We start from the raw sequence: 25,418 nt of genomic DNA, 5'->3' as shown, positions 1-25,418 counted from the left end.
TCCAGCTGCTAAATCACATTAAAAGACAGCTAATGTCACGTGATCAGCCTCCTCTCTACAGACCGTTCTGAGAATGACTACATCAGAAATGTGGGATGTGCTGAATTCTACCACTGGACAACTGTGCTGGAACGAGACGTGTGTGAAGAATGTGTTGCAAAGCTTTTGGCTCCTCCCTAGAGCTGTTCTTAAATTAGCTCTACCCAAATTAAAACCTGTCTTTCATTTACAAAGCACTGCCAGTTTTTTGCTACACATGCTGGGGCTGGTAACTTTAGGAGAGTTTAATTTTTGTTTCCTTTAAGAAGAGACACCCACGAGCCTCACAACAGTTGAGAAAAAGTAGTGTTTACCAATTACTGAGCGAGTGCATTTCAAAACAAGCTCTTCGGATTACATGATACAGTCATCAGGACCTTTGAAAAGAGTCTGAAAGTCTCCACAACATCTCAGAGCCCCAAGTTCCACAACCCATAAAGCACTTGCCCCAAAAAACTTTGACCATCAGACGAGCTTATCCACAGCCCTTTGAACTGACAACACTTGGGGCAGAGCAGCAGCTCTGCTGGTGTGAATGACACGTTGCACTGGTGCCTCAAGCAGAACTGGCTGGGAACAAAAGTGTTAATAAATAAGGACATGACCCCGAGGCCACCAGGGGAATCCAGCCCCCTTGACCAGCAGCTAAATGCAAGCCTCTTGTGTTTGGTTAGCCAGGAACAAAGAGCAGAATCTCAAATCCTTCCCCAGGTCCTGCCAGTAATAGCTCAGCCATGCTGGGGGCTTGGGATGTCTCTCTGGATCCAGGAATTCCTCTCTCACCGCTACCCTCAATGCACTTCTGCCCTTGCCTCCCTGTGCTTCCCTTTTTCCCTCAGTACTGCTGGCATGAGCTTTTGTGGGGCTGAGCTTGAAACCGGTCACGGGGCTGACCTGAGTTATAAATTACCCTTTTTTGCAGGAGGGCAGGGACAGGAAGGAGCAGATTAGATTTGTGGGGTCGGGGGGATGCTCTGTAAGAAATCATGGCTGAGGCCCTGCTCCCACTAAAGGATGGCCCAGGCAGGCAGCTGTGATCTGACCCCAGCTGGCTCCCAACACAAATTCCCCCTGGCTCAGAGCACAAGCTGCCAGGCATGCCAGCTGCCCAGAGCACTCCCATTTCATCTCATGAAAGAACCAGGGCGGGATCAGCCAAGGCATGGGGAGGCAATTCACGCTGCACTGGCTCTCCCATGCTACGCTGGCTCTGCCGTGCTCCCTAGTGGTCAGCACAGCCCAAAATTGGACTGGGAAAGGGTCTGAACTTGCTCGGACCTCTAAAACCTTACACACAGCTGCGTACAAAAGAGCAGGACAGTTTTAAAAAGCAGGGTAGTAGAAAGGGGTTGAGGGACGATCTGAAAGCTCTTTCACTTCTGCCTTCACTGAGGGATGCAGACAAAACTGGCCAAGCTCTCTCAACCATGTTTTTAGTGCTGGCTGCTGCAGGGTGACAGCACATGGGCCTTCTCTGCCCACACAAGAGAGCAGGAGCCTGCCCTGGGCACACAGAACAGGCTGCATGGGAGGGCAGTTATGGCAAGGCATGTGAAGCATTAAAAGTCTGCATAGTTTCTCTCCCTGTAACTTGCTCATGTATCCATGCACTTGGAGCAAAGTCTAGTAGATTAAGACTTTATCAACTTTCATAAGCAAAACCAAACAAAACCAATGCACACCAGTGTTCACAGGACATTCCCACTTATTCTTTCCAGCAGCAATTCCAGTCAAAGAGCTGGACCCCCTAGACGAGCTACAAGGACACAGGAGAATTTACCCACTATGATTCTGACGTCTTTTAGGCTAGAGTGCTAAGCAGCAGCTCTTTAGAGATCATTACTGAGCAAGTACTTGCTCCCAGATATCAATTTCAAAATAGCCAGTGCTAGCACGTTGCTGGAATACAGAATGAGAAGCTCGGTCAAAGCAGCTGCCTACAGCTGGGATTCCACATGGATAACAAAACACAGAGCCGTGACCTACCCCTCCCGTGTTCTGTTTCCGAACATCCAGGGCAGACGCCAGTCCTTTGACAGCCTGTGGATCCTCGTACGTCACACTGAAAGAAAGGAACAAACCACAGAACTAGAAGGAAGTCCAGCAGTCACCCATGAGGAATCACGGAATCACAGAAAGGCCTGGGTTGGAAGGGACCTTAAAGACCACCCAGTTCCACCCTCCTGCCATGAGTAGGGACACCTTCCACTAGATCAGGTTGCTCCAACCTTGCCTTGAACACATCCTGAGATCCACAACCTCTCTGGGCAACTTGTTCCAGTGCCTCAGCTTACTCACAGGGAAGAATTTCTTCCTACTATCTAATCTAACTCTACTCTCTGTCAGTGTGAAGCCATTCCCCCTTGTCCTGTCACTCCAGGCCCTTGTAAATAGTCCCTCTCCATCTTTCTTGTAGGCTCCCTTCAGGTACTGGAAAGCTGCAATTAGGTCACCCTGATGCCTTCTCTTTTCCAGGCTGAACAATCCCAATTCTCCCAGCCTTTTCTCATAGGAGAAGTGCCACTGGATACTCAGATTTACTCCCCTGGAAATCAGAAAGCACATTCTTTTTTTTTTTACAAGACCTAAGTGCACTGAGTGTATCCCCAAAAAGAGGAGTGTGCTCTGTACAAAGACCATCAGTTTCAGAAAGCACCTTGAAGCAAACAGAGTAGGATCAGCATTATGAAAGGCAGGCAAACAGGTTATGAGGCACTCTAAGCATGTCCAAGAGCAAGCAGGGGACTGTGAAAAGAGGTCTGATTCCAGATTACATTTAGCAAAGCTCCTGAGATGACATTTGGAAGCCTGACCTTGATGTGTGCAAGGGGGGAGGCGGAGGGAGACTCAAAGACAGGTGGAATTATGCAACTGCAGTGAAGCAGACAAAGAAATGCACTATTTACAGAGCTTTTAAAAGCTTCTTCAATTGCAATGCAAGAGGGACATGTAGCAGTCAGGTGACAGAGGCAACAGCATCATTTCTCAGAGCACAGTGGTGAACTGCGAGCTGCAGCAGATGCCAACACATGCCCATAAATCAGTCCCTGGGAGGAGCTGCCTGAGCAGGAGGAGCCCTCTCTCCTCCAGCGTGTTGGCTTCTCCCAAGCTGTGAGCACAGCACCCAGAGTTCTCACCTACACACCACAGCAAGTCACACTCATGCCTTCACTCCTCCCTGCTGCTCTGTTTATACAGTGTACAGTCCAAGGAAGATAGAGCAATCCTCCCTTGTGAAATCACGGACTGCTCCATGCTCCTTGTTCCATTAGCTACTGTGTGGGAAGACTAGTTTCGTGCTTCATTTAGCACAAGAGACAGAGGGACCTCGATTAAATCTCTCTGCAATGCATCTCCTTTCTGACTGTACATCAGGGCTCCCAGCCCAAAATCTCCAGTGGTAGCATATCCCTCTACATTAGAGCATATCTTCTCAGCACTGATACCACAGCTGAGGCAGTACCAATAGCTGCACTGATAAGTGCAAATAAAAGATCCTAATAAATTTGCTGGCTCAAGTTTTCCAGAGCTGGTAAGTTTTTGATAAACTATTTAACAACATTCCTTAGCTTGAGACCAGATATCGATATTCTGACTCCTAGTACATCCTTTAAAATCTGAAATCAGGAGGAGGCAAGAAATAATATATGAAAGAAAAATACCTGAGTGTGTTTTTTATTGAATCTCCCTTGACAGGGATCAAAGGATTTCTTAATAAGTGCATATTTATTTCACATTAAAATAATTTGACCTGTTAAGTGCCCTTGAAAGTGCCACATTGGCAGCTCTAGGGATGCAAGCCCTATGCATATAAACAAATTAGGGGTAGCATGGCAGCCAGGCAAGCTACACTGCATTGACAGCACGTGAGAGTCTGACTGGGGCCAAGGGGAGAGTTAACTGGATGGTAATTCTGTTTCCAAGCCCTTGATGACAGTAATTCAGTCACTGAAGTACATCCATGACCTTCAGGTGAAGGACCCTTTTGCTCCTGTATCTCAAGCATGGGTGGATGGGATGACAAGCCTTTAGGAGAGGAGGCATCTGCAGAAACAAAGGCAAGTACACTTCCAAGTTTCCAGTGGGCTCATTAACTAAATCATTACTCAGCCAGTCTGCTCTGTCCATCAGCAGGAACTTCTCCACTTGCTCATATTAATAATGACCAAAAGGATAGGGACTGTATTAAAAACACAAAGACATACAACAAAACTACTTTTTCAGACTGGACTGAAGTCAGGAAGTTCCAGATTTATGCCCTTAGAAAACAGCAATGCCATGACTCAGTGCTAGAGACAAACTCCAACTCACTTCTTTCGCTGCTCAGCCAAGGAACTGCCTCTTGTCTGTGCAAACATGTCGAAATCATCACGAGGGTTACTGTGCTGGAGAGAGCTGAGTGTGCCACTGACGCTGTTTGTGCCCAAGTCTGCAACCAGAGGCAAAAAAAAAGTGAACCAGTGAAACAGCAAACCACATGCAAACACCATCATCCAGTTAACAGCTGCAGCACTGAGCACAGTTCTGTCCAAAAAAAGGTTGGAGGTTGTTAATCATGTATTTCTTAAAAGTAAAATGTAGAGATTGTCTTATCTATCCTGGAAGTAGCACTCTGAAAGTGCTCCTTATTGAGAAGCCAGCATTTGGGGATTGGTGTTCACCTGCTGCCAATCTCATCCTGAGATATTTACCAGTCACAAACATGGTCCAAAATTTTGGGCATGGACAGTAGTTTTCTCCACAATGTTTCCTCTCAGTTACTGACTGTGAAACCAAAAGTTTCAAACCAAGGGATATGGTATTGGTGCAGTGCTGAAAGAGGTGGAGAACCTTCAGTCAAATGCAGTGATCCTGTCAAGTAATCTCTGGCTTGACATAAACCTTCTAATAGTTTCATAAAACCCTTCACCCAAAGGTTGCAAATATTATTTGTAGAAGGAGAATCAAGAGCATTTACCAGACTGATTTCATATTTTAACTATATCTAAGGAGGAATAAAAGCAGTTCAAGTTTTAGCATGGACAAGAATCTTGACCCTTTCCTTCATTCTCTCCTTAGGTTAATAAATCCCTCTTTTTGTGCCAGGCTGGTTCCCAATTACAGATTGCCACAGTACAGGGGAGTAGGGAATGCCTTCCTAATGCTGTAAGCCATATTCCCAAACCTTTCAGAGGCTACATGGCAACATTAATCAGATAGTGGAGAGCACGATTTAGATCAGGCACTCACCAAGCCCTGCAAGCTGTGAAGAAAGTGAGGATGGAGGTGCTGAGTTTCCAACCATTGGGCTCACTACAGCTGGAGAGCCAGGACCCAAATCTATTAAATTATCCTCTGTCACCTCATTCAGTACCTGTTGGGACACAAAACCCACAGAAGTTACACATGCCAGAAATTTCTAGTTGCAGTGCAGCATTAAACACCATAAAATAACAGGCACTTCCTATAAAGATCTTTCTTCTCTTGCATGCTGCTAAATGGATGAGTTTCTTGGATACTACAGTGGTGAGTGCAGAATAAAAAGGGTCAGACACCAAAAAACCTCAGTTTGACTGCTCAGCACAGGAGGAAGCTCTGCTGGAGGTCATCTACATCTCTTCAGTCAGCTAATGTGTTTAACACCAGACCAATATCAAGTCAAACTGACTTTGCTTCCATATTAGGTATAAACTGTTTTCAGAAACAAAACTTCTTTTGTTTTTGTGACTAAAGTGTCAATGCAGAGCCTGTGCTGAAGTTTGCACCACACTGCAGGAGAAGGGGTAAAGCAAAGTAAATAGAGGAAATGGTTATGAGAATGCAGAATAGAAAATGTAATAGAAGTACAATTCATCATGAACTCAGACCTTGAACACTGTAAAAAAACTACAAAAGTGTTTTCAGTGAAAGAATAATTAGAACTCTTCTGCTTGGAAGGGGGCTGCTTAAATAGGAGAGGAGAGTGGCACCTAAAATTATGAGTGGCAGGAAGAAAATTAACCTGAACAGTGGTATTGTAAGACACAGTGAAGAAGAATTAGGTGGAGCAAACAAAAATCATTAAGTGACTTGATCAAATGTAAACAAAATATTTGTTATATATAAATGTAAAATAAATATGTAAAAATGTATAGTGAAACTGTAAGGACACTGTGAACTCCTAAAGTCCACACAGACTCAAAAGCAATCAAAAAAAGTTAACAGAGGAACAAAATTCATCAAGGACTGTAAACACAGAGATGTTTTAGTGAAGCGACTTCCCGAGCTAAAAGTTGTCACCTGGGGTTCGTCACATCCTTATGCTCTTTTCCTGGTGTCCACCATTAGCCACCACAGGCAGGGCACAGGGCTGGACAGGCAAAAGGTGTGATACTACTGGTATTACTACAGCTAGTATGGTGCAGCTGCTGACATAATAAATGGAGTGAGGTACTTACTCCGTTGCTGGCGTTTTGTGTTGAACGTCCCGATCTGTATCGTTCAAATCTGTTCGGAAAAAAAAACCCAAAACCAACATGGATTATCAAAGCCACCAATAAAACAATGAAAACTATGAGTTTATGACCAAGCCATGACATGTTTGCCACTGACATTTAGTTTTCTCTGGTTCAAAGGGGAAGCCTGAAAGCTTTAACTCCAAGGCAGGACAAAGGGAGGATAGTTGAGAAGTTGCACTCTTGGCAAGTGTGGATTTTAAGTTGATTAATCTGATCTTGCAGGACAAACATGCCTGAAGAACACTGTAAGATTTGTCTTCTGGTTTTGGGGAGTTTTTAATCATTAAGTGCTCTGTGATAGACTGTTGTGTTAGTTAAGGGATAGGAGGAACTGCAGCAGGATTGATGCTCACAGCTCAACGAGCCGAGCAGCAGCACATCTTACTCCCACTTACCAGCTCCCTCTTGCTGCAATAATGTAAACCAGGAGCCATATGTGTGTGGCACAGCCTGACCCAGGCACATGTGGCAAGAGAGACAATGATCAGCATTGCTTAGAACTTTATGGGTCAACTCAAAAGATGCTCCGAGATTATGTTTAAATAGGTTGGTACTTTCCAAGAAAGAAAAGTAATGATGTTGGATAAAAACCTCTTCCTTCTTAGAGGAAGATGCCTGGCTAGTCAAGGTCTGGTCTCTACTCTGTGCATCTGGGGCCACAACCCTAAACCAGGTTTTCATGAAAGTCTTCAAGGCCAGGCTGAGCTCTGAGCAACCTGGGTTAGTGGAAGGTGTCCCTGCCCATGGCAGGGGGTGGAACAAGATGAGCTTTAAGGACCCTTCCAATCCAAATCATTCTGTGATTCTATGAAGCCAAAACAGCAGGGGAACCACCTGCTCCCGTGGCCTGACTGAAGCCAGTCCAGTCTCCTTCTTTACCAGGAAAAGCACCATGATTTCTTGGAGGTTTGAATTTTTCCTCATTCAAAATTAGTTTCAGATGTAACTTCTCTTTTCAGTAAAAAGCCCATAATATGCATATAATCCTCTGGGTTTTCTCCCAGATGGACAAAATAAAACAGGGAATCTCAAGCAAACTAAAATGTTTTCTTAATGTAACAGTGGAAAATGCAGCAAAACCAAATTCTGGCCCAAATTTCAATTTTAGGAAACCGTGGGTGTTTGCTATTACTGGAAATCCAACTCCCTTTGCTGGAAACCTAAGACACCTCCCACCTCATTTCTCACCAAAAGGCTTCTGTTCATTTACATCCCAAGGTTTCGCAGCGAAGGCCAGAGCTCCTGCTTGAGTCACTGACAGAGCCTGGTCGCCCTGCTAGAAATCAGCATGATGGATGTGGAGCTTTTGGAATAGCAGAGGAGGAACTGGAATTTATTGAACGCTCAGCCCACAGCACAAACAGCTTGCTAACATCACTCAGCTCGCCTTCCCTGAATAATGACTACAAACACATCAGCCCCAGCCAGCAAAGTCGCAGATGGAGGAAAACAGAAAAACTATTAAGGGTGACCAGACTGAGCCTTACTGACAGTCACCCTCTCCCACTTGTGCAATCCTGCTCGTGCATGAAACACAAAAAGCTGGCGTTTGTTTCAAAGTTTGCCCCGATCTCCTCTGAACGACTAAATCAAAGGCGAAATCGAGGCCACCGAGTCGTGTTTCCAGCCTTTGCCATGACAGCACAAATTCACAGATCTAGAGTCTAATTTATTTTTAAAGGCTTGAGAAACAAAGCCCTGTGCTAAGAGCAAGGAACAAAGGGTACTCTTTAGTGCCTCGCTCCCCAGGCCTGTCATTAAGGGGAAGATTAAACTTTCCCAAGACTGCTGCATCACATGTCACCTCCTGCAGCAGATGTGCCTGACAGCGCCTTTGTCTGACATGTCGAAAGTCCTGTGCCCCAAGTCCTGTCCCTGGGGATGATTCTTGCAGACCAGCTCTTCAAAACATCAGTTCTACGCAAGACAGGCTTTTATTTTTTCCCAAGATTTTAAGTGTTACTTAAAAACAAAACCCTTACATGCATTAAGCTCCCGCCCACCTCAGGCACCTCCCTTTGCACCAGCTCTGGAACTGGAGAGATCAGAGGACAGAGCCAGCTCACAGGAGCCTCCCTAAGCCAGGAAGCAGCACAGGCATTTGTGCAGAGCCCAGGCTGGCAAGGGGAACTAGAGACTGTGGCTGTGCTATTTTTGGTCCCAAGTCCCTACATCTGTACAGCCCTGCACAACGGGGACTTGCAGCTAGTTCAGAGAGTTTTGCACAAGGCTGCCCTGCATTTTATGGATGTGTCCCACAAAAATTCAATGGCAGAACCAAAAAAAAAAAAACCCAAATCACAGTATTAAAGGAATCAGCTGAAACAGGCACGGTACCGTAAAAGACCACAAAAAGACTTTGTAAATGCTTCTCTGTGTTATGCTGGACCATTGGCCCCATCTTGCCAACTGACCTATTTTATATTTAAGTGAGAACCCAGAATGAATGTAAATAGTGGATGGGAAAGGTGCCCCACCTTTCGTATCGGAGGAAGACGTTATTTAAATCATCATTCACGTGCAGCAGCTCCTCTGTGACTTCTTCATTGGACACTCGTGAGATAAGCTCCACAATTCTCTGCTGCATGGCTCTACAGGTTCGGTTCAGTTCCTAGGAGGAATGAATTGTGCACACACACTCTGATAAGCAACAAGCAATAAGTAGATTTAGCTGAGCTTTGCTCACAGCCAAACATATCCCCCAGCTGAGAAACACTAAGACAAGTTTATCTTTGCATGATTAAATGTCACCCAAAAGCACATCTAATCAAACGCCCTTCAAGAGATGATGGCATAAAACCTTGAGAGCCTATTTACAATTCGACTTCCTGATTCTTCTTTAACTCTGAGTACTTAAGAAAATAAATATCTGTGTTACAGTCATCTGTTTTAAGAATAAAACACATTAATACAACAGCTTTCAAGGAAAATTCAATCTTTTTGGCAATACCATCCTTAAAAACTAAATGCATGGTGGAAGAAGTGGGGAAAAAAGATTCATCAGGGCTACAAGTACTAAGTGGGTGCTAGAAGGAGAAGTGTTGAGGACAGAGAACTCACCAAATACAGAGAACATGAGAGTGAAGGCAAAACAAGAACCAGGAGCATAAAAAGTTGTGTGTTCCACACACTTGAATCACACACAGAGATGTTCCCTTCCACTGAGCAAGTGCACAGACAAGAGACTGCACAAAGGCAGTGGGGAGTTTCAGAAGAACATTTTAAAGAATACAGAGTGAGGGCATTTATTTTAGAAGACTCTCATCAAGAAATCTAGATCTGAGTTTGCCTAGACCAAGACATCTCTTCCATCACCAATTACTTAGCAGAATTCTGTACTCCTGTAAAGGCCTCCAGAACAAAGGTCAGACTGGTCTGCTGAGGAGGACTGCAAGAAGAAACGTGACATATGGCAGGGCGCCTCTGATCAAGCCCACGGTTTTACTTCAGTGAGCACTGACATTCCAGCTAAAGCATGTCCCTCTGTCATCTTCCACCCCTCCCAGCTCCACTTCACAGCAAAAATTCAGCACTAAACAAGGACGACTTGTTGGTACACAACCTTCGGGATGAAAGCAAAAATGTGTTTGTTTTCCTTGCTTGGTATGACATCCTAAGCTCTGGATAAATTTCACCTAGTGCAATCCAGCTGCCTTAACAGCTTGAGGAATGTGTTCTCCAATGTCAGTTTTGATCCCATCACTTTCGAAGCAGATTGTGACATTTCAGAGGTTTGTTTGCTGCCTTTCCGAGAGGGCTGACAGTACCTATCTATTCTGCTCAGAGTTGGCTCTCTAGCAGGCTGTTTACATTTGATTGTTGGAGAAAATGTCAGGAATTATTTAAGGAGGAGGGCTATATAAACCTCAAAGCAGGGAGTCCTTGCATGCAGCACCCAGCTCACAGCTCTCAAAAGGCTAACCATCCTTTGTGATCAAAAACAGGTTCTCCCCAGCTCTGTGATTCAGATTTAGGCTGCATCAGTCAAAGAAGGGAACCAGTTGGGATAAAGAATCGTTGCTGTCACTCCATTTTATGATCAAATTCTTTCACCTTAAAGCTATGCTGTAAGGTTATGCTGTCAAGATGTTGGTGGTTGTTTCTGAATGTAAGCAAACTGCTCGACGCTGTTTCGGCCTGTCATGGTTTCCTGGAAGCTTCTTTTGTTTTGAGCACTTCGACCCAAATGGGCAGTAACTGAAAGGCTCTTTATTGCAAAGCCTCTCATCAGCTGCCATGATGGCTCTGAGACAAACACACAATGCCACTGCATGGGAGAGACCAGTTTTTGGATGGATTTCAAACTCTGATGTATCACAGAGAGCAATTCCCTGCCTTCCTCTGAACTGACTGCTGCAGGAGCCCATCCTCCCTGCTGGAGGATCAAAACAGAAGGCTATTTCTGAAGCTCTGGAAAGGCAAATACCACGTTAAGGGCAGCAGCTGGAATGCCAGATCTCAGTGCTCCTCATCATGCTCCACATGTGCTGCATGTGGGACTGCATGACCTTCCTCAGCCAAAAGGCCACCCCGTGACCACTGGCCTTGGGAAGCAGGTGTGAAGCCCAAGACACGAGCTGTGTTTATACTGTTTTCCCTCTTGAAATACTAAATGTCGCACTGGATTGAGATTTTCCAGCAAAGAAATCCCTTCTGATTACCCCCTGGACACTCTGAAACTTCACCTGAGCACCCGTCTTAAGACCCTGAGAACACAGCCTCTGGAAAGACATTTTGTTCATATATAAGATTTCAATTGGCAGAGAATCCACAGACCCTTGGCATTTTTTAGTCCAGCTGGAAATATGGAGTGTTTTTTCCTGCACAGTGACTGGGAATGTTTTGACACTGTAAAAGTGATGATGGAGGATGTAAAAGAAACAGAGATGCTCAGGGCTTATAGAGCCCGTGGCAATTCTAAGCTGCTTTGTGGTAAAAGAGACCTGATATTCAACACTGGAAAAAAATTCTGGCTACATAAAGAGGAAAGAACAAGTTTCAAGGGAAGTCAGGAAATTCTTGTCACTGGAAGCTTTAACAAATGAAGAACATCACATGATGAGACTGGCCAGGGTCAAGCACAGCCCACATTCATTATGTAAACCAAGCAAACCCAGTTTGTGAAGTGAGTTACAACGAAACCCACCCCCTGGGAAACTCAAGCACAGAAAGGATCAGAATCATATTTGGAAGAAACTGTTACCTGGAGTAACTCAAGGTCTGAGGAATCCTCCTGTCCAGGTACCATTTCTGTCAGCATTTCAGACATCACTTTTGTATTCCCACGAACAATATCCAGTTCACTGCGCAGCCGGGCAATCTGAATTTGGGTAAAAAGACAACAAAACACTGCATAATCTTTTGGTTTAAGCAGTTCATTTTCAAGAACTGACTTTGAGATATCTCTCGTTCTGTCTGACTTGATATCTGAGGCTCCAGACATTCTAGCGGGAAAAAACAAAAAGTAAAGATAAAAAGTTTACCCAGGAGAGAATTTTAGAAAAGGAATAGAAAAAGAAAAGAACTATCATCACTAGCCCTGATATGCTGTGCCTGGATGGAAGGGAAGCAAATTAAAACAGCACTTAAAACCAGACCTTGGCTGTGGTACACCTTGCGTGACTCACTCCAGTGTGGGGAAAGCTGTACACATTTTAAGTAGGATCTTTGGTTCTAAAGTTATTATTTTTTACAGGGAGAAAAGAAAATTCTGTTTTCTATATTAGGGTGTTTGTAAGGGCTTCACTTCCTCCATCTGCAAGACATTCTGGGCCTTTAAAGGAGAGGGGATAATGGGAATAACTGCTAAATTACTGCTGAGTGGACTGGTCACACAGACACATCCAAAGCCCAGATTTTACAGCATAATGGGAGGAAAGATTACTAAGTAGAGCCAGACCTACGAGGCAAAGTCCACAGAGTTAAAATGAAAGTTCCTCTGCAGATCAGTTTCTAATTTGACTTGCTGGAAGAGTCTCACTCGAAAGAATCATGATGCCAATACCTGTTCAGAATTAGCAGTGATGGGACCAGTCACATTCAAGGCTGGGGCCTGAGGAGCAGAATACGCCGTTGGGGAGGACGAAGAATAAGAGCTGCTGCTCATCCTTTGCTGAGACTGTGAATTGTGCATATTTGCTGCAGGATCAACTTCAGGAACACTCTGCCACATCAGAAAGACACGAGTTCAAAAAGCTGAATTGGGACAGCACCTGCTTTATCAGCAACCTCGGGCCAAACAGGCTCAAATATAGAACATAATTGCACCTTGCGGGAAAGGTCAGTGCAGTTACGAGAACAGACTGGCAGGACAGCCCATAAACAGGCAGCTCCAGCAATCTTCCACACCCATATCTTTTGACCCAACCCACATGCATTTAAGTCCATTTACGTTTACAAGAAAAATGATAAGCAAAATAAAAACAAGAGCCAAAGAGAACTAGTTAAAAATGATTTTAAACTAGGAATTAAGTTGCAGGCTTACACAAAAAATGATGTGATACAAAGGTACTGAATTTAATTAACCTTGACACAAGAATTGTAATCTCTCAGTCCTTGATCACTTGCATTTACTGCTTCAAAGATTCATTAACTTCAGTTTTCAGAGTGAATAATCAGAACACCTGTGATCATTAAGTTACTTCTTAGCAGCAGTTCTGTCAACTTTCCAGACTTAACTTTCCACAGGTGTAAAACCTCACGTTACCATGGGATGATCAGTGTGAGATTCAGACCCTGTGCACCCCTAAAGGACAGGCTCAGGGGTATCACCAACAGAAAACACCACACTTTTGAGCAAAAGAAGTATATCTCAGCCACATATCCTGCTGGGTTCTCTTTGAACAAATTAGGTGCATTTGTCTGGTGGTTTTGTGGTATAAGATAAGTGTTGCAAACTCTTTTCCCCTTCTCTGATGATTGACTCAAGGGAGGAGATACCATTAGCTTATCAGTCTGTATTATGCTTCTCCTACATGCCCTTTCACTATTAAAATGTCCTTCCAGGAGTGAGAAAATGAGCCAAATTCAGACAAACAGGAGGGGAAAAACAAGTAGTTATCCAACTACTTAGACATCCTGGGAAAATACCCCCGGAATTGCAATGCTGCAGCTTACCCTCTGTGGTGTGTGTATTGGAGACAGAGCATCAAGATCTGCCATGGGGAACTCGATGCCTTTCCTCTTGAGTTCTTCATAAATATGCACTACTCCAGTTAAATCAGGGCTACTTCGAAAGGCGTCAGCCCAAGCCTGGAAAACACGAGGGATTATCATCCATAAACCTTCCAAAGCTCCAGCTCCACCCTGACCTCAGATACTGACTATAAAAGCTTTCATGTATTTCAGCTTCAAAGGGAAGCTGTAATCATCAGACCTGGTCTAAAAGATCCTGCAAATATTATTAAGACAGTCACATACAGATTTTATTCAAATAAAAACCAGAAGTTAGTGCACAGCAGCTCTGCACAGTGCCTGACATCATCAAAATCTGTGAACGAAATTAAAGCCTCTTCCAATCTCCTCTCCTCAGCAGTGATTGATGCTGATCTTTCTGGCATATTCTATAGCCAATGACCCACCAGGAAAAGTCTGTGTGAAAGATTCAATTGATCTAAGCAAAATTCATAGAGTCATACAATAATCTTCAGTAACCTCCATTCACTTTGTGAAGCATCCTTATTCGTTGCCAAAGAAAAAAACACAGCTGTCACATTCTCTTCTGTGTTTTATTTGGACCAAACTTCATAAAAATAGGTAGTTTCTGAGGTTCCTGTATTGTGAAACAGGCAGTCCCTGAGCAGCAGAACTAACGGCACCCGGGTTCCTACAGAGCACATCCAACACTCAGACACCCCGGTGGGGCACAAAGAACAAGTTTAAAAGGGAGAATTTCCCACAGCCAGAACACTCATAATATCTCTCCTGCATGAATTCTCTGGTGTCTAAAAAGACTTCAATTCACATTTAAGCTTTTCCTTCAGTGGGAGTACTAAGTGCTTCTCTTGGCTAGCCAGGCTCCTGCACTCACAGAGCTGCTGTATCCTGAGCACAGTACCCTGAAAGCCTCAACCCCCTCTCCCTTGTGCTGGAAATCAGCCAAATATTAAAAATTTAGAGGAAAGAGAAACTGAAATATTATGACTCCATTAAAAAATGAAGCATTCCACAAACCCCCACATATGTGAGGCAGAGTATCAGCATGCTGGATCCAGAACTACTGCGAGACGGGTGTGTGGGCTCTGAACTTAATTCATTTAGTCATCACTTTTACACTAGTTCTTTGACTATTTTTACTTTAAAAGCTGTTTTTAATCACATCTGATATTTGAGAGGACAGAAATCAAAGATAGCAAAGCAAGATAAGAAATAATATTAATATTTAACTTGCATTCCTCTTCTGTTCAATTCTGAGAAAGAGCATTTCCTACCCTCCATGTCAAGGAGACAATCCATTATCAGGTGCAAGTGAAATCCTGGGTTTGCTTCTCAGCTTTGTTAAGAGTAAATTAACTGCATCAACTGTTCTGATGCAGTGCAAGCCCAGACAGCCCTGCCTGAGCCAGAGAAAACAGCTCTGACTGCACACAGCCATTGTTTCCTTGCAACTGACCTTCCAAACCATCCCCAGTTCTAAAAGAGATTTTGATGGCACAAGTAACTTCAAATTTGCTCTTTCACTGCATTTTCAATTTACATCACAAATCATCTTAATGATACTTCTACATAATGGTGTTCCCCACTTCAACTCTATTTGCAAGCAAGAGTGGAAAATGTTAGGCAAGGGATGCTCTATTTAATAATCATCACTCAAAAGAAAGTCAGAGGCCAAGATATGCTGCATTGCCACCCCTAACTTTTAACTTGGCTTGTTTGTCCAAGAAGATGTACTAATGCACCCCCTCTTTCACTGGCTTCCTATAGATTTTGCAAACTGAACTCACTTCATCTGCACTCCACCTTTTTAATGTATTCTCTCTCTTCTGCAACTCTCTGTCCTGGAGAAAGGAGACACTTCCATTTGTATTCTTCCTCACCTGAGCTGGGAGCATTATCTGTATTAGTCTCTCTCAGAGGTCACAAGCAGGACAGGACACTATTGTCCTAAGTGCTGTCTACACACATTGAAGACAATCCCTGTTCTAGACAGCTTACAATCCAACTAGGTAACAGTAATATTAGCTTTGCTTTATGGATAAGGAGCTACACTAGAGCTTAGGAGACCTGCCTATTGTCCAAACAGGAGCAGGACAGAGGTGACACTCAATTCAGATCTTCCAAGACTCTAGACCAGGCTATCAAAGGTAGATATACTGCTGTATAAATCCCACTTGGATCCTCAGTGTGCCCAAATGGGTTAATTGAATACCATTGTAAATCCAGCCCCTAAATCAGGGACCATCCCAAGACAATTTTGCCAGTGCTGGACACTTTTTACTACATATATCCTCAAAAGAATTTGGCATACCACTAAAAGTCTTCCTGTGCTTCACACCTTTGATGAGGGTGCTCAGCTACTTTGCAGTAAGTTGCATGAGCTCTGAGGTGACAGGCAAGCTCTTACCAGGGGCACAGTGACAAGGGATATTTCCAAGGCCTTTTAGAAGGGTAAAGAAGGAAGGATAAGCACTATGTAACACATACTCATTCATGTACACTGAGAAATAGGTTCAGAAAGTGAGACACAAGATGCTCAACATCTCAAAACAGTCAAGTCTCTAGATAAGAAATTGGATGGCAGCTTTATCTACCCTTGTTATGGAAAGGCCCAGGAATACCAGAGCTCTGTGGCTGAAGACACACACTGTTTGTACAGCTCTTTTCCATGCTTCCAAGTCTGGGCTATTAATCCTCTCATTTCTGTTCTTATTAATTCCCCGATACCAAATTGTAAAAGGGACACAGAAAGGGATAAATGCAATGTTGGTGGAGCAGAGCTGAGAGATCAGCCCCTGAGAAGGGGGTTAACTCCAACCCCAGGGAGCTCCACAGAGCAAAGTCTAAGCTGAGTGAAGTGGTCACGACATACGAGGTATTGTGGGGGGTGAGTCCATAGGGCACCTGGGATGAGCTACTGCAATAAGTCTTTCCAGCTTGTCAGGCAGTCTGGAAAACAAAGTCCCCTACCACCTCCAGCTAAAGAGACACTAACAGAACCCACCCACAGGCAACCATCATAATTTTCAGGCTTTTTATATCAAAAGGCATTTAGTACCCAGAGTGAGGCTTTTAGCTCTACTGCACTAAGTCTCCTCAGATAAAGCTCTGTTTAATACACTGAGGCAATGACTGTGGCTTTCTGATTATGTTACAAACACTTACTTCTTAGCTGCACTGATGACTGGGAATCCATTTAAATCTAGGACCCAGCATAACCAGCATTCTCTAAAACAATATGGAAACACACCCAGTCTCTCTTTATGTGACAGTATTTAACCTCATCTGGTCACTGCAAGCAGGCAGACACCGGAGGGCTCACTCAGATGCACAAGAATTGCTTTTAATAATTTCATTAATTTTGTGCTATTAAAAAAAAAAAAAAAAGCTTTAAAATCAGAGACCAGAAATAAAGGGGCCCCACAGACCCCTATGCAATGCCCACCTAATTCCATCACCCTGCCTATTTTCTGTTTGAAAATCACTTATTTACACAGTCATGCTCTAACGATGCCCTATCCCTGTATCCTAATAACAAATAAACCAGCAGAAATCCAACTGCATGCTTTGCCATAAAAATCAGAAGTATATCTGGCAAATGATGCTCTGCATTTGTAAATACCTTCCCACAAGGAACACTGCAGCAGGTTTATATCATTTTAAATACGCAGTGTCTTTTAGTCTCTGGTGTACGCAGTAGCCTGTGGAAGCTTAGTGATAAAGCTTCCTATAATTGTCAGATTTCCTCCAGGCAGGCACCAATGTTTCCTCATGTGTGGCTAATGGTTTGTGGAATTAACACGGCTGTTTATTGTTGTGCTGCACAGAAGGAGAAGTGGCAGACAGGCCCATGTCTGAACTTCCCCACTGCAGGCAAGGATCTGACAGCATGCTTTTACTGCACAATAACCAGAGAAAAGACACCAAAACCATTTTAACTCCTATATGGTCATTTACTCTTCTATGACCGTCTTTGAAAGGAATGCAGAATGCTTTCTAATGGGAGGGAAACAGCTCCATTTTACGGTCAGGAAAACAGACAGAGAAAGGCAAGTGTTCTGCAGCTGACACCAAGAGCACGAGCCTCTGAAATCTCCTGGCCTCAGATGACAAGCCCACTGCAGCAGCAAGTCTCCAGCTTCTAAGATACGACTGTTAAATTGCAAAGCCATCCATTTATCTTCTATTAAATCCTCCTGTTTTAGAGTAGAGTGGTATCTAACTCAAATCCAGACAGTTCTCCCTGGATAAAATATCTATGTGTGTGCATGTCTGCTCTTCCCTGCCAATCTGGATATATTGTTTGATTTTATATATAAAAACCTTGCCACGTTTTTAACGATGACAGCATGTTTAGTGATGCGTAGCATTGAAGCAGACAGTCCTTATTTCAGGCAGCAACATATGGAAGCAGAGACAAGCTGGGTACCTGAATCAGTGCTAGGACTTTATCCTGTACAATAGTGGGGGGATTGTTCTTGGGTGAGATGATTTTCACCAGAACACCATCGATGAAGTCACGGTTTGCCACTAAGACATGAAAGCGATGGCCACAGTTCTTCACACAGGTCTCCAACACCTACACACACAAAAAAACCCATTCATTGTTGGAGCAAAGCTTGATCACACACACAGCATCTGATTTTTTAATCCATTTAATTTTAAAGTTTTTGATGGGAGGGCAAGAAGATAAGAGGAGAAATTACACGTACAGTCTTAATTCTTCCCTTCTTCCCCAGTTTTACCAAAAAGCTTCCTCTCAATACATACATTTAGCTGTACCTCACCCACCATTAATATATTGGGCATTTCTGTGATGCACCTTTGCCTGTTTTCAAGGTAAAGAAAGTTTCTTCCTCTTCAGAGTAGAACTTTCCAGCCTGCGCAGCTGAACAGTCAAGTACACAGCAGCACATCAGGAGCAGGTAAGACAGAGGACACCCTGTCACAGTGAGATATTATTGTGCTGTGGCACTCCACCATTTTCTGTGTGCCTGGAACACAGCTGGACCCAGTTGCTCCGAGCTATAAGCCATGTTTTAGAGTTGGGAATTCAGGTGAATGATCTTCACTCATTCAAAACACTCCCCTGTGAATGCTCTGACAGGTTATACTTTGACACATTTTCCCCCTGCAACCTAGCTGGAGGCACCTTCCACTTGCCATTCAACTGCCATGGAAGAACAGCTGTTGATTTTTCTCTGAAGAACATGATTAGCATGGAGATAAATCCAAGGCGTCACTTCTCCTTACAGCCATGCCTAATAACCACTGCGACTCCGTATTGAGCAGTCTGTAATTACTCTCCTACTTCAGCTACTTTCATCAGCCATGATGACACGGGCTCATTCCTGATGAATTTCTCTCTTTCCTGAACAATGGATAATCTCATAGTTTGGACTTTGGTAATCTGTCAAAATGACAATCCAGGATAGGAAATGGCAAGAAGACAGAAAGTACGGTTACGCCTCGTCAGGGAGATGCAACAAGAGCTCCGTGAAAGAATCATACAGATCACCTTCCCACAGCAGGATAACTCCATCTAGTTCCTGCTGCTCATTCCTCAGGTCACTGTGGCACAGAGCACCACACTCAGGGGTGCTGCACTTCCCAGGAAACCCCCAGCTAAAGTCATCAGCAGGAAAGGTCGCTGGCAAATTATCCCACACCTTTAGCAGCGCTGCCTAAATGCACAGAATATAATTTACACTTTATTGAGTGAAATTAGATCAGTGCAAATTAATGCAAGTCTCCTACAGAGATTCATTCCCAAGGGAAATTGTGCATCAGCTACTGATGAAGCTGAAAATATGGCAAGTTCATCATCCTCACTTGCAAATATGCCCACAGCTGTTGCCTTGGAGTGGAGGAATGGTTGGACACAGGGAGACGAGAGTAGAAAGGAAAACCTCAGGAAGTAACAGACTCATTTGGGCTACTTTAACTTTCCTCAGACAGTACTCGGGAAGAATAAGAGCCATGAAAAAAAGCAGAAATCAATTGAGTCAGAAAACTGCTATGCAAAGCTTCCAGCAACACCCCCCGAGGAAGGAAGGAGGCAATTGGAGAGAAGCAAAGGGCAAAGCAGTGGCTGTTAAAGGAAATAGTGTGTACATTCAAGAGAGTGCCAGGAAAAGGGAAATGACAAAGGAGCAGGGTTCTGCCCTTTGGGGCATTCCAGCCTGCCCCCACTCACCGTCAGCGCCAGCATGACCTCTCTGTAATTCTTGTTTCCATTCAGCCTCTTCTTCAGCGCTCGAATGGCATCCTTGGGCCTGAAGGAGAAACACACCATTTAACAGACAGCTTAGAAAGGCTTCTCACATCCCATACACTGTGGGAAAGGGGATCCTTTACCATTTCTGTCTGGACATAAGCATGTGTGTTAACTTCAGATCACTTGACTACAACCAAGATCATGGAGAATTATGTGAGGAGACAAGGTATCACAGAAGTCAGGACTGCAGGAGTGCCTGAAGTCTCCAAAAATCCAGGCTGTTGATCAGGCAGGGAAGACTGACAGCCACTCAAAGGCCCAGGGCATAAGAGCAGTGGTCAGTTCTCCTGCAGACTACCAAGCAGCACAGCTTTCTGGTGCTGAAGGAGGTGTGTCAGAGAAGCTGTCCATACAAACAGCTGAAATTAAAGGCATTGTAGCACTGCAAAGAGATACACCTGCTGAAATCAGGAACCTCAGACATACAAACTCGACACCCTCTCCAAGAATACATTTTTCATGCCAGCCCTCCCAAGCAGAGACTGACCACAGAATGTATCACAGAATTATTCAGGTTGGAAAAGACCTCTAAGATCATTGAGTCCAACCATTAACCCAGCACTGCCAAGCCCACCACTAAACCATGTCCCCAGGTGCCACATCTGCATGTTTTTTGAACACTTCCAGGGATGGTGACTCCACCACTTCCCTGGGCAGTGTATCCCAATGCCTGACCACCCTTTCAGTGAAGAATTTTTTCCTACTATGGTAGGTGCACCTGGTCCTGGGTACTACAAGTACTGTATCATACAGTATTTTCCAAAAGGTTTAAAGAGCAGGAAATGTCTAAGGAGCAGGAAAACTAAGCAACTGATCTGCAAACTGCATCCAAACCCTGAGCACCTGCCCCCAGCCTCGCTGCACCTCCTCACATGCTGAGTAAGATCGTGTTCAGGGACCTTTCAAAGTCTGCTGAAGTAGCACATACCCTTCTTCTGTCTCGTTGATAATGTCACAGATCTCCATGTTAAGTGTCCAGTCTTCACTCTGCAAAGAGCCATCCGTGGCCTTTTCTGTAAAGTAAAGAAAAATAAATCTTTTCACATCTTCCTGATTAGGTCTGCACCTCAATCCATCTTCAGTTACTCCGAGCTGAAACTATCCAGTGAAAAAGCAGAAAAAAACCCAAATCCCCACTGACAGTAAACAATGTCAATCCTTCCCTCCTGGTTTTAGGGATCAGCATAGAGATTTCCAGACAGAATCAATTATCCCTCAAGCTCACTACCTTCAGCCCACATAGATGGGCTGTTCTTCAAAGACTCCTGAATTCCTGGGAGAGTAGGAAAATGTCAGCTAATTCCAATTTAAACTCCTCAGATGCTGCATTGCTGGCAAGGTATGAGGTAGGAAAATATCCTCCAAAATCAGCATGACCTCTTCCCTGCTTTAGCAGATAATACCTCCATGTGAGTCGAGGGAGGAAAAAGAGCAACCTGGAGACAGAATTCAAGGAATTTCAGCATGAAAAGAACCACTACCACGTGAAAACATTTAGCACATAACAGTTCAGGTCATGATATCACTCATGGGCACCTCTTGTGCTGGGGGCTCCTGTACCACAGTCCCTCCATATCTGCTTGCCAGGGGGTCAGGCAGTGCTTCCCTCTGTCCCACACTAGGTCCTCAGTCTCCTCTCCACACTGGGGCCACTTACACGCCTCCCAAGCACACTCTGCCTGCCTCCCAACTCCCAGATCCTCCCTCAGTATTTCTGTGGCAGGTAAGTCACTCTGGCATCCCTCAGTTCCCAGGGAAGGATGACCTATAGCACTGTGACAGTGGCAGATGCCAACTGTTGGCAGTTTAATTTATAGGCGTCTGCAAGAGTAGCATAACCGTAACTTGTAGTAATCAGTTGACAAGAACTATTTCCTCCTTGGGATTTCCTCCTAAATCAATATAGTTCTGTCTAGCAGTGCATAGAACATCCCTGGAATTTTTCACACTCCTCACTTGCAGCATTCAAATCCTATCAGCTACCCACAGTCTGGAATGATGATAAGTTGAAGGTAAAGCCTTGTCACCAGAGAGACCTAAAAAAAGGGACCTTCGAGCCAAACATGACCTTCTCCTCTAAATTAGTCTGGGTTTTCTACAAATCCCTGGCATCCAATGCTAGAAGGCAAACAGGGTAAACAAAAGCATTTTTAAAATGTAAAGTAAACCAAGAAAAAAACCCTTTTAAACATTTTAAAGCAGCAACCAAACCACAAGTACCATTTTCTCCAGCTATCCTTCTGTCTTTGCATCCAACCCCAATCTGTCCCCCGGAACAAGGCAGATTTTGTTTGGGAAGACCAGGCTCCAAGGACTTCACATCTCTCTTTTTGTTTACCAACACTGTTTTTTTCTATTAACATTTCCATCACTGTGACTGAGGATACAGATGCCCACAGGCCATAATTATGGGACATTATTTGGAGAAAGACTGTGTCTGGGTAATTCAAGTTGCAGTGACTCCTCTACCCCAGAATCATGGTTAAAACAGCTCCACCAAGGACAGTAATTACAGAAGTCTGAGACAAAACTGGCAGCTATGCAAAATCCCAGCAGAGAGAGCTGAGCAGAAAGGAGAGGACACCATGGAAAAGGAGATTATGGAACAGGAGAATGTGTTTTTCAGACCTCACTTCCCATTTTGAGCAGCAGCACTGCAAGGCACCCACCAGAGAGGGAACAGAGGCTAAAAAACTCCCAGCTGGACCTTTTTCAGCCATAGCACCTCGTGGTAAAGTTGACTTTGGTCAAGGAAAACTCTTTCTGTTTCAGAGATGCACAGCTTCCAAAATGTCCAGTAAATACTGGACAGATTACTGAGTATTGTTAATATACAGCAGGCAGAGCTACTTAATGTATTCTGGGATACAGGAATTTATCTTTGTGCAAAGCTACTTGTAAAAATCACTTTTATTAGTTGCTTTTTGTTCCTATACTGTACATAAGGTCTTATTGCTACAGAATGTGATTTGCCTTCAGCTCCATATAGTCCTTGTTGCTTAGGAAAACATTTTATTTAACATTTGGAAAGAAAACCTTACTAGTCAGAGATATAAAGAAAAATATCACTACATCTGATCTGCTGGAGGTGGTGATCCCCAGAGCTGCAAAGGATGTTTAAGCCAAATGCTCCAAAATAAAAGATTATGCCTTAAAGAGAAGGTATTCCTGAAGCTGGGCACACAATTTGTTTCCTTAACCTTAAACTATATTAACAAATTTGTGTGTTCTTGACAGCATTTGGCATCAGTGTCTTAGAGATGTTCAGACCCTCTGGTCTGCTATAATCACTTTTTATATATGATTATGGAAAATGCTGATCCTGCACAAAGTTGTGCTAGTAGCCAATTCACTCTTCTAAAACCCATGTAGTTAAGGTTTATTTTGACAAAATGTGGATATGGCAGCACTCCACAGGTAAAAACTGTGGTGTTTTGGAGATGGCAGAGTGAAGAGATGCTGCTGCAGCACAGTATGGAGCTCAGCGCTGGAACACTCATCTGGGGCCCCAAATAACCTCCTTCGTATTCCCCACCTGAGATGCTCTAGGGAAAACAAAATCCCCTTTCTCCCAAAAACCTTGGTTATCGCTTTTTTATTTTTGCATTTCTGTTCTTTAGTTGGGAGCAATACATGGCTGAGACTGTGTGGGTTTAAGACATAACAGTTGTCTTCTTGAGAATTAGTTCTTTTCCCCTTGGGTAATTTTTAATTCAAGTAAGAGTTGGAAGCTAATTTTAGTCTCTTTTTCAGCAACAGGGAGCACACGAGCACTTGTCATCTGGAGTCGTGTGTCCTTTGTAGGGTGTGTGACCCAGATTTGCTGCTGCAGTGCTCTCTCAGCTGTACAAAGGAGTTCACTGGCTGCAGAGAAGGTTTGGGTGGGATTTGTTTGAAGAGCAATATTACACTGCAATGAACTGAAAGCCTGTAGAGCTCTTCCAGAACCAAAACACAGCAGGTTTTAGTTCTGGATTTCTGGTGAAACAGCTCTGCCTGCACTCATCTGTTAGAGAACCCCTGCCCAACACAGACAAAATGTAGTAAATTAAAAATACTCAAAAACCTGTCCAGTATTTAACGGACATTTCGGAAGCCCTGCATTTCTCAGAGGCTCCTCCTCAAACAGCACATAGATATGACAGCCAAGGTAAACAGATTTTATAACAGAAACTATCACAGAACAGCAAAGGAATGGCATGCAAATCATACAAATCCCCTTTAAAAGAGTGACCAGTTCCTCCACCTTTTTCACTCATTAAAAGGCACCTAAATGGCACTAGTTCACATGAGGACTCTGGAACGTGACCAGAATTCCAGGGTGCAATGAGAAATGTTAAATCAGACAAGCAAGAAGGTGATGTGGAGGAGTCCCCCCTGAACTGAAGAGTTTCTGGTATAGTTTAATCGCAGTTTAATCACAGAAGGGCTGGCAGCTCCCAGCCTGGTGCCAAGGGCTCCTTGCACAGCTCCTGACTCCAGAGCCGCTCCCAGACTGCTGGGATACAGCTTGGCCTGGGAGTTTGTGTCTCACACAGAGACTTGATACCAGTGAGATTATCAGGAAGTCTCTCTCTGAAACAAGACGCTATCAGTTCCCACCACGTGTCCCAAATTAAAGCATAAATGTTCCGGTAGGGAGAAAGACAATCTGGCCCTGCACGCCTGACACGTGGCAGACCTCGGGCACTGCATATGCACAGGCAGCACCAGCTCCTCTGTGGTCTGCAAGGAAAGGGAGAAAAAACTGTGCTATTTTTTTCATTCACACCTTCCCTCTGAGATCCAACTCTTGTGGCCGCATTTCCACACTCTGCCAAATGGCAGTATCAGCATTTCCCTGCTCACGCTGAAATCCTGGGCATTTTATGGAATTCAGAAGGTTCAGTAGCGTAAACTTCCTGGTGTAAACAGTCTCGGGCACACACCCCCAGCCAAACCTCTTCCCAAGCAACCTGCTCCGACCTGAGATGTCACCACAAGGAAATCAGGTCAGAAGTTCCCGTGTAATCACCCCGTAACAAACAGGTTGCACAGGGCAGGGCAGGAATTATCTTATAAATGCAGGAAAAACCAGGAGAACTTTTACCGCCCATCCTGAACCCGGCCCAAAAGTGACCTCACAGAGAAACACCAGCACTGGTTGTCCTCGAGAGGCTCCTCTCAGCCCTGTTCTGCCCGTACTACTTCTGCTCCAGTGTTGATAAACTCTTAAAATTTGCCTGTATTCACGTATGGATGAGATAAAGCAGAACTCCTCACTTTTCCCTGCTTCCCCCTTCCAATCTCACCTCTGACCATTATATGGAACCTACCAATGGAGAGAGCCTGGAGATTTTTATCAGGATTGCACTGCACAAGCTGAAATCTTTATGTTACTTTAGTCACGTGCCATATGTAGGTTTAAGCAGCTGAGACTGAAAATCTGACTGCTGGAAGCAGAGAGCAGTTATTCCAGCTGAATGATGACA

General features: G+C 44.1%; 1 protein-coding gene across 3 annotated transcripts in view; it reads right to left on the bottom strand.

Annotated features, from left to right (window-relative positions):
- The window catches only part of TOM1L2 (target of myb1 like 2 membrane trafficking protein), a 57,326-nt gene that overhangs the window by 17,021 nt on the left and 14,887 nt on the right, over positions 1–25,418 (bottom strand). For all 3 annotated transcript variants that reach the window (XM_051778223.1, XM_051778227.1, XM_051778234.1), the window contains exons 2-12: positions 20,876–20,960; positions 19,867–19,945; positions 18,100–18,249; positions 13,632–13,766; positions 12,520–12,678; positions 11,719–11,835; positions 8,993–9,126; positions 6,456–6,504; positions 5,269–5,392; positions 4,351–4,468; positions 2,026–2,101 (exon numbers count right to left, since the gene is read on the bottom strand). In XM_051778223.1, coding sequence (XP_051634183.1) covers positions 2,026–2,101; positions 4,351–4,468; positions 5,269–5,392; positions 6,456–6,504; positions 8,993–9,126; positions 11,719–11,835; positions 12,520–12,678; positions 13,632–13,766; positions 18,100–18,249; positions 19,867–19,945; positions 20,876–20,960 — 1,226 coding nt within the window. The remainder of the gene's footprint in view (positions 1–2,025; positions 2,102–4,350; positions 4,469–5,268; positions 5,393–6,455; positions 6,505–8,992; positions 9,127–11,718; positions 11,836–12,519; positions 12,679–13,631; positions 13,767–18,099; positions 18,250–19,866; positions 19,946–20,875; positions 20,961–25,418) is intronic.

The sequence above is a fragment of the Manacus candei genome, unplaced genomic scaffold (genome assembly GCF_025592945.1).
Source record: "Manacus candei isolate 608988 ecotype Guabito, Panama unplaced genomic scaffold, ASM2559294v1 h1tg000002l, whole genome shotgun sequence".
Taxonomy (NCBI): domain Eukaryota; kingdom Metazoa; phylum Chordata; class Aves; order Passeriformes; family Pipridae; genus Manacus; species Manacus candei.
Note: the sequence above shows the minus strand (reverse complement) of the source record. Positions and strands in the feature narration are given on the sequence as shown.